At 43.4% G+C, this 9,881-nt stretch overlaps 1 protein-coding gene across 1 annotated transcript in view; it reads right to left on the bottom strand.

Moving 5' to 3' along the window:
* Positions 1–704: 704 nt before the first annotated feature.
* Positions 705–9,881, bottom strand: part of PAG1 (phosphoprotein membrane anchor with glycosphingolipid microdomains 1) — a 108,772-nt gene continuing 99,595 nt past the window's right edge. Inside the window, exon 8 of the mRNA XM_019725420.2 lies at positions 705–9,397. Coding sequence (XP_019580979.2) covers positions 9,029–9,397 — 369 coding nt within the window. The 3' untranslated portion in view covers positions 705–9,028. The remainder of the gene's footprint in view (positions 9,398–9,881) is intronic.

Genomic DNA, 9,881 nt, shown 5'->3' with positions numbered 1-9,881 from the left:
TGGGGCGCAGGGGGGAGCCTCGAACAGGCCCAGAGAGAGAGGCCAGGTTGGAGGGGGTCATAGAAGAAGCAGTTTGTGGGTTTTGAGGTACCCTGGAGTTAAGGGGCACAGGCCAAAAGGAGGCAGGAGGATGCCACCTGCTTCCCCTTGTGGCCCCAAGGCATGTCTCTGATGATCAGGAAGGGGCAGGCAGGGTCCCATGCTGGGGTCACACCCCCTGCAGCCATCAAGCAGGTGGGTTTGACTCATGGCCTGGGGAATTGTTTGCGCTGACGTTGCCTTTCGTTACAGGGGTGCAGGCAGTGTGTGTGTCATTAAAAATGTCCCAGGCTTGTTGTGACAATCATCCGTGAGCATTTACAGAGCCGTTAGCATCTGCGGGCTACCACGCTGGCTGTCTCACAGAGTCCCCAAGACAACCTGGTTAGTGGCTTCTGTACCACTGGCCCTCACTTCTTCTGTGACACAGAGGCACAGAGGAGTCCAGCAGTGTCCTCCAAGTTGTCATGGACATGGGACTGCAACGCAGCTCCTTTGTGGCAGAGTTTGAGACTCAGGCCTCCACTCTCTGGCCTGCGCATCAGGCACGCCCTCCTTCCTGCCAGGCGGGAGAGCCGATGGTTAAAACCCCCAAACCCTGGGGATGCACTAAGGGCACGTAAATTAGCCTGACCTGCCCAAATAGCAAATGAATTTCCACAAGCTGTTATATAAAACTGGCCTTTATTGCAATTAAAAAAGAACAAAGACAATTTGATAAGTGCCTTTAATTACAACGTACCTGCTATTCACATGTAATTCTATTTTTACACACAGCTTGAATAAGGTTCATTACATGTAAACTGGAAGATATTAGAAATTAAACTCCAGCCTTTTGGGAACATTCAGAACAGAAATCCTACAGGCAGAAACACAGAAAACAAATAAGCGTTTTAGTTCCTTAGGTACTGTTGTTGGATGAATGGTTATGACCTGGCCACAGAAGACATTGTAAATATACGTCCAATTGAAACATAGTTACTGTGACTAACAGTATTGCTATTGCTGAAACCCTAAACAAAATAATTGGATCATTAAAAACAATACAACTTCAATGTATATAGCACCTTTCTTCCCGAGTTCAAAGCGTTGGTATTTATCTATATTATCTTGTTTGTCCCCATAACATCCCTATGAGGTAGGCGATGGTTGGTATCATGATCTCCGTTTTGTATGTGGAGAAACTGAGGCACAGAGAAGTTAAATCATTTGTTCAAGGTCACACAGAAAAGTCAGTGCTGGAACAGGGACCAAGAGCCGTGAGCTCATCTCCAGAACCAATGCTTCTCTTTAAACTATAAATTGTCCCCTCTGAGAATTCAACACCTCGATTCACTTTTCCAAGAAATAAAAAAAAGTGTGTGTGTTTTTTTTTTCCTCCCATAGAAATTGTTGAAATACTATAGGCAAGAAACATACACTCTGGGGTTAGGTGTCAAACTGATGCTACACTTTTCTAGAAACAATTTATGGAAATCTTTTGTTGGTTTTGTTTTTCCATTAAGAAGCATTTCCCAGTTAAAACAAAGTCAGAACTCTTTAAATGAAACATACTTGAAAGGATGCATCCATCTAGTGACCTACAGATTATAGCTTTAGTGGCCATACTATGCTACCCACAAGCCAGGTTTATTCCTGAGTTTACAAAGAAGGAAATATCTAAACAATAATTTAAATCTTTGAGACAGTCTTATTTTTCATTTATATTACTTACAGCTTGCTCCTTAAGAGAGAGTGGTAGACAGGAAGTTGGGATAATACATTTTCCAGAGACATACAAACTGACATACAAGGGCAGGAAGTCTTGCCCCTGTCACTTAGTTCATGCCCGGCCCACCCTCCAGAATCAAGTATGTAGTTGGTACTCCGACAAAAAAAAAAAAAAAAAAAAAGACATTGAAAAAAAGTGTCAAAATCTGAGGCATACAGGACTCTCTCGAATGCTGTTGATTTGAAGATAAAAATTCAGCTTTCCTGATGTATTTCACATGCTTCTCCCTAAGCGACAAGCACAGCTGACTATGCTGCCACTTCGCAGGCCATCAGTGGGCAGTCAGGGCGTAGCCCACCGGAATTACATTTCTAGTATGGCTCCAGGAAGTACAAGAGAAGCCTATATTCAAAAAATTAATTGGAAAAAGAAAAGCTGATGGGATGGGTCAAGAACATCATGTCAGGTTCACCGATGGGTTCTACATGAAAAATACATAAGAACTTGTCAAAGGAATGTTCCAAGTCCTTTACAGACAGACTTAGGTCTTCAGCGTGAGTTGCGTCTGCCATTTATGAAGCCTCTACGATCTCAGTGCGGGGTAAAGTTAAAGGAAAAACCATGCTGCATAAGCTTAAGAATGAAAAGGAAAGAGTTTGGTTTAAACGTCTGTTTTCCAACTTGTTGAGTTTAAAAACGAAACAAAACCAGACATTACGACAAGCCGGTTCTGAACTGCAGAGCCCCGGGCCAGGGCTGGCCTCTCTCTTAGCATTCATTGCCCTATTACGGGTACCTAATGGGTATATTGGGTGGACTTTTAAAAATTAAATGTATAAAAAGAATGAGCAGATATCTGTTCTGTTAATTTGGAAAAAAATTGCACTCCAGAATATCCATTCAAATATCAAACTATGAGGACTTAGAGTGAAATTAAAAAAAAAAAAAATCCAAACTAAACAAAACTGTCAAGACTACAGGTGGTGGATTCTTAGGATGCATTGAAAGGGAGACCCTCAGCTACTGTGTCACCCCCCTGACTGGGCTGGTCCGTAAAAGGCGCTTGGCTTCCCACTGCAAGCATCAGAGCGTTTGCCTAGAAAAGGCCAGATCATTCTCAGTATCCGGCAACTCCACAGTTAGATGCTGGAACCTTCTGGTCTCCCTGAGACCCAGGAGAGTAGCTCAAACTAGTTACAACTAATATAACGCACAAGAACTATTTCCCAGGGGGCAGGGGATGTAAAAATATGTTACACTCAATTTACTTTATAAATGATTAATTCTTACAAGAAAGGGTTTTATTTCCCCTCAGAGTAATCAGCGTCCTTCAACTTTCTGGGTAACTATGGGTCTGCTGTCACCAAGATCTACCTTCACTGGAACTTAAGCAGACAGGTGGCCGTCTCTGTATGTTGTTAGGACAGTAAGCCTACCCGGTTAGAGTATGGTGTGAATTTTCCTGCATTTGTGAGTCTGAATTCTCAACGGAATTTTTAAAAGATTCTTTTCCATGGCCCCTTAGTGCCAACCGTGCTCATGAAAGACGTGGCAAGAGTGTACCTGGCTTAGCAGAGCTCACGACAAGGAACCCCAGCATCTGTGTCCCCAGGTGGACCTGCGGCTTTACCTGGGCAGCTGGCAGTGCAGGGAACTGAGGTGGGCAGGGCTGTCTGCTCACCGGGCGGTGTGGGGATGGTTCTGTGCTGGGAGGCAGGGGCTGGCTACCAAGCACTGCGATGGATCCCTATTGAAAAGGATGTGATGGACCAGCCTGTGAGCAGCAGACATGGAGGGGCCGGGGCAGGAAGAGGCCCGGGGTGGCACTGTCCAAAGGGCAGAAGGTCACCTGTGCAGGAGGACCCCAGGGGAGGCCGAAGAAGTGGTGCCTTCCTGCCCCCACGCCTCAGCCAGGCTTCTTAAAAGGCCGGAGTCAGGAAGGGGAAACATTGCAAGCCGTTGAAACCCGTAAGAGAGATGTTTGGACTAAAACTCAGGTTTAAAAATTCCCTATATTGAAAACAACTTTCCCACGCTTTTGTGAATTGGACAATTTGACCTTTCGAGACAATGAGTTAAAATGTCACTCAGTGTCATGAATGATTTTGGAGGATTTTTGAGTAAGAGTAATACTTTGAAACTGATCAGGACCGCCTAACAGACAATAAGTCACTGTTTTTAAGAGGCAAAAACCCATGAACAATGGAATGTGAATTCCTAGTTGTTGAGCAGTATTTCAAACTTCCCCTGAACACATGTTAATCTCTTTAACAGGGAACAACATTAAAACATTTACTGTTGTCAGTTTAACATACAGAAGTCCAAGGAATGACAATGACCAGGCATTTAATACATTACACAAGGTGATCTGAGATGCCCAGAGCAAAATGTTTTTTAAAAACACCCATAGTATGTAATCGGGGAGCCAAGAAAAATCTCATCTAACTGTATTAAGAGAAATGATTACCAAATCGAACGCTTTTTAAAAATTGCCTTTTAAACAAAAATTGCATTTCTCATTTCACCTGGCATGAATAGGATCTGAACTACTATTTCTTAGTTACATAAAAGAAGACCCTGGAAAAACAATACTTTATATTGTATAAAAATACTTTACATACAGAGGGTGCCAAAAACAACAACAACGTATACACATTTTAAGAAAGGAAAAAGCTATTAAAATTATAATACTCAATATACACTGATAACAAAAGATGAATACAAGTCACGTTTGACGTCTGCAATGACAAGAGCTGCTCAAAGTGGTTCCCATCAGCATCCAGACACTTCTGATGATGGCGAACTACTGCTTGAGCAACTTGGACCAAAGTATCCACTTGTAGACATTTTTGGGGCACCCCAGGTATAAGCAAGGCTGGCTGTAAACACAGACTTAAGAATGAGCAGTAGAAAAACAAGCACTTTTGAATGTTTGTTCTCTTCTGGACCATGATTTTATTCACTTTACTCTGGTAATTCCAGATGAAAACGTGAACGTATCATGGTTTCTGGAATGATCTCTTGAAGTCAGACCGCTGTCTAAGTGTGTACAACTTGTCTACCTCAACAAGAATGCACTGAACCAAAGGTACAACACAGAGCAAGAACATACGACCACAGGACAAGGAATTCAGATTTCACTGCAAATAAAGCCATATTCGATATTAGAGACACACGTTCCTATTTCCACATCAGTCACTTATTAACACTAAACATTACACTTTAACTTTCCCCAGTTACACGGTACAATAAGCCTGTCAAGATTTCCAGGAAACAACCATCAGCACTTACTACGCATCCAGCAGCCAAAGAGAAGCTGGTTGGGTACCAGGAATCCACAGTGTCGGAAGAATGGCGTCACTGGATCACACAGAGTCACAGAAACGCTTACAGGGAGTGCTGAAACAAATGCCATTTGCTTGTTTAACAAAGTCCTAAGTCAGTCTGGAACTGAAGCTGTGAGCTCACAGCCCTGCCATCATCTCAGAGCCGTGACATCCCACATCACACTGTGCCACTGCCCTGTGGATTCTGTGGGGGTCACCTGGCTGTGGCCCCCACCTGGTTCCTCAGCCCCTGTTGCTTCTGCAGCACCTTGCTGAGAACACCTGTTTTCATTTCCTCCCATCAGGGTGAATATATAGTGAGTCACATGTAGGATGAAACAATTTGAAACACCCCTGTTCTTCAGCTAACAGAATTATGGACATAATTTAGCATCTGAACTGATTCATTAGAAAAATTAAATGAGGGCAACCGAAGAAGGTTTTGCTGTGATTACTGAGTGCAAACTATGGGAGAATTGTTTCTTTGATCCTGCTCTTACGACAACAGTCTTCATACTAGTTGGCTAAGCATTCGATACACATGATAGGATGTATCCTAATTAAAGAAGCACCAGAACAACTCTTTAAATATATACATGTATATATATGTATATATGTGTGTGTATACACATCTCATATATATGTAACTTATTACTGGTTAAAGGGAGTAAATGCTGTAATTAGAAAAATGAGAAACAGATATAGTGACATACTGAGGTTAAATTTTAGTCCTTTGCGTTGGCTACATATTGTGCATTAGCACTCAGTTAGAATTAACTCGGACTTTGAGGGCAGATAAATCAGTAATTAACCTTTTTTTTCCACAAAGGAGAGCAATACCTTCAAAAGCTTTATTAGCACTAATGATGTAATTTCGTGCAGGGCAGGAAAAAAATGTATGTGGAAAATATATCTGCCAAAATGACTTTCTTCTAAAATTTAAAATTTCCTCAAACATTTCACATAAAACAGGCTACACTTTCCTGCTGACGATATTGGAGAAAAAGCAAAAGCAGCAGAAATAATTCTTCTACACTTTCCAAATTTCCGAATAAAAACAAAGATCATATTTTTAGGCAAGGTAGGTTTATCATTCTGATGTATAAGACAAAAAAATATTTCCTAAAACGTATTTTTCTTTTTGTATAATTCCACACCACCTAGGTTATTATTATTGAATGATATAATACGGATGTCAAATTTGAATTTTAAAGATACAGTAAATTCCTTCTTTTGGATAATCACCTTCCATACATTTAAAGTCTGTAGCATTTAACTGAAGATGAAACTTTTGTTTTAAAGAAGCCATAGGCTTCTGTGCAATTCAAAGGTTGCAGCACAGATTTTCAACAAATAAAGTAGAAGGGACGACATTTATGAAATACTGTACTATATAAGGTCAAAACAGATGATACGTCAACAAATACACTTCACCAAGGTGCCAGTGGTCTCAAAGGCAGAAGCATCTCCTGACGTTTACTCTCCCTCCCCCACCCTCCAGGGCTGTGCTGTTACTCTTTCAGGATCTGGGCTGGACGGCTTACAGTTCCTTTTTAAGTACACTTATCAGACTTTATAGCCTAGCTTATTTTTAGCACGGGTTCTCAGATCAAGAGAGACGATTCAGTGCATTTTTATGGCTATAGGGCATAGCCTTTATTTCAAAACTTCTTCTGGGGGAAATTCTGCTAATGAAATTTCAAGAGGATATGGCTGTTTGTAAAGAGCTGCTCTCTCTAGAACTGGTGTTACGCTTTGGAGATGACACCCACTTCCCTGGCAATGAGCAAGACGTCATGAAATACAATAAACGTTTGAGCCGTTGGGTGCTCTCAAGAGATGTTACTGCAGTGTGCAGAAGGCCAAGTGTGCAATGTGACATGGCTATGTCACCATACACTAAAGGAACCCCAGGACGGAGAGACTGTTGGGTCAAACTTGTGAAAACCGCCAGGCGAAACCTGAAGGCTATGGATTCAGAGAGCAAGGCCCTTGGACCTTCCCCATCAACTCCCCGATCCGAGGGTTTTCTGCCATTATCTTCTAATCACTGGTGACTCCTCACGCCAGCGAAGATTTCACGTGGGAGACCAGGCTGATTGGAAAATAATGACAACCAACCAGTTGCCCCAACAGAGCTCACTTTAAAGCCTCAGGAACGTATTACAGAGCGGTCACAAAATCACGCCATGAACACAAGGGATGGGAAACACATGCCAGGGAGATGGTCCCTCCAATTTGTAAGATGCCTCATCCTTCCAATTGCATTCTTTGTCATCAACAGTGAAAACAGCCAGATTAGCCCACCTGGAAAGTCCCAGATGTCACAGCAGTAGAGAATAATTGCTTCTCTCTCTCTGTTTAACAGTGCAGGGACGCTCTCTTTCTATAACCCACACTGCATAATAACACTTCAACCAGGTTTGTTTCAAAATGAAAAGTGAACAAGTTTCCCAGAGTTGGCCTCATAAAATCGAAGAAGACGATCAAATCCAAACCAAGCGGATCTCTCTGTCTGACTTATTCCAAATACTGATTTTTGTACAATGAAAGGGGGAAAAAATCTCAACAGATAATTTGCATTTGTAAGCACTGGGAACCCATCACCGTTTCCTTAAACGTGCAACCAAACTTTAGGTGTTGTACCTTCAGAGGTTCATAATTCACAGTCATCCTTAGGCAGGTTTTGTTCTTCTTTCCATTCTCACCTTTTCAAAATTTTCAACATTGCCCACCACAAACCACTGAAAATGATCGTTTTGATTATTCCACTTATTTTTTCCAGTGAGCCAGCTGATACTAAGAGCTCCAAGTACCATTTGAAGAGCTGAGTCTTCAGAAACCTTCAATGTTTTAAACACTTGGTTAGAAAAATGATAATGACTTATAACTACCTAAGCTTCTGTGCTTTATGGTGTCTTTTCAAAGTGAGAATATAAATCAGTGTACATAAAATCAAAATAGTTAATATACATTTTTTTTTTTTCCTGGCACTTTTGAGAAATTAGGCGTTAAACATAAAACATCTTATAAATTTATATAAGAAAAATAAATGTTTACATTTTAATCTCAGATAGATTACCTTTAGGGCAGCAGTTAACTTATGAAACCCCCACTGCTGGTGTGGCCGCAGAATCGTCAGAAACACACATTTCAGTGCCCAGCCCTTCAGGGACGATGCACGGCTGCCGTCCAGATATGTGGTCTGCGTCCCAACACAGAGAGTAAGGCTCTCTCTTCTGGAGGGATGAGATCTGGGCTAAAACAAGTATAGAGGTACCACAGCGTTCGTGGAAAATACTGCAAAGGTTCTGAAGAGTTTCAAATACCAGCGGGGGGAGGGAGGTCATGTTTTGCTACAAAAATAAAATGAAAACATCTACAAATGACTTCAGGTACTTTGGGGGAAGCGGCTGATGTGGAGAGCCTACATCCGACACTCAGGAGGCGCCCCAGAAGACGATCCGGTGAGTGGATGGTACCAGCAGCCGGGGTTTCTTACCATCTTAAAACACCTACGTGGCCCACCAAGGTGAGGCCTTGGGGGAGAATTGCCTTGGAGTGAACCGTCAGAATCCGGAAGGTTTCAAGGGGCCATAGCAGACAGCCACAGCAGAAGAAAGGAAGGGACCCCTGGCTCTTCTGAATGGCAGTGTTTTAGGCAGATGGGGCCGTGGTTCTTGGCGGGAGCGGTTCTCCCACTGAGACCGGGACCTGTCCCAGGGCGTGGGGCGTGGGCTGATGGGCTGGGGCGTGGCAGTGCCCGCCCGGCAGGCAGGCCACCCTGGGACACAGCCAGGTGCGTAGCTCACAGTCCCCGAGACTGAGACATGGTTCCAGCATCTCCGTTGTCTTCAGCTCACGAAAGCAGCATGGAAAGCGCAGGAAATACCGCTTCCTCTCTTCCACGAGAGACGTCCCGCCAGCTGGTCCTGGGCTGTCCTCCGGGCTGCTAGAGCCTGGTGACCTCTCTGCACTGCTGCAAATCCCCAATGCTCTCGTAGTCGTTCTCCTTCAGGACAGGGCCGTGGTGGCCATTGGTTTCCAGGGGGACCTTTTCTTCCTCTCTGTTCAGGGCCTGTATTGCTTCGTAATCAGGCTCCAGCTCCTCCCGGGGTCTCCCCGCCAGTGCAAACGGGCTGACGCTGTTGGGTGTTTTCTCAAAGTCCTTAACAGTGGCATAGAGGTCACTACAGGAAGAGGGGGACCTCTGAGCAGCTCCTGGACTGGAGGTGGAGCTGGACTCGGGCACTTTCAGCGACTGTCCTGATTTATTCCCGGACGGTCCAGGTTTATTTACGGACGAATACATGGCCGAGATCTAGAAAACAAAGGGTGAGTGGAATAAAAAGGCTTCAAGCTTGATTTTCCCCTCCCCCTTTTGGTGACAAGCTAGATACTTAGCACTATGGGCGAGTGTTCCTTTAAGATTTGTTCCCCTGATTTTCCCCACCCCTAGCTTTATTAAGCTTTCATTGACACACAACACAGGTAAGTTTAAGGGGTACAACATGATGGTTTGATAGATACACATGTGCTATATTGTGACACGATTACCACAATAAGGTTAGTTAAACCTCTATTACCATATGACCATTTTTCTTTTCTTTTTTCTTGGTGTGCTGGCTGATAGTTAAGCTCTGTCCTTCTAACAACTTCCAAGCCTACAATACACTATCGTCAGTGCTAGTCACCTGGCTGCCCATTAGATCTCCAGAACTCATTTGTCTTAGAGCTGGAAGCTCGGACCCTTTGACCAGCATCTCCCCAGGTCCCCCAGGGTCTCCAACCCTGGTCACCACTAT

This window comes from Rhinolophus sinicus, linkage group LG14 (assembly GCF_036562045.2).
Source record: "Rhinolophus sinicus isolate RSC01 linkage group LG14, ASM3656204v1, whole genome shotgun sequence".
NCBI classification, from domain to species: domain Eukaryota; kingdom Metazoa; phylum Chordata; class Mammalia; order Chiroptera; family Rhinolophidae; genus Rhinolophus; species Rhinolophus sinicus.
The sequence above is the reverse complement of the archived record's forward strand: the minus strand, read 5'-3'. Positions and strand labels throughout refer to the sequence as shown.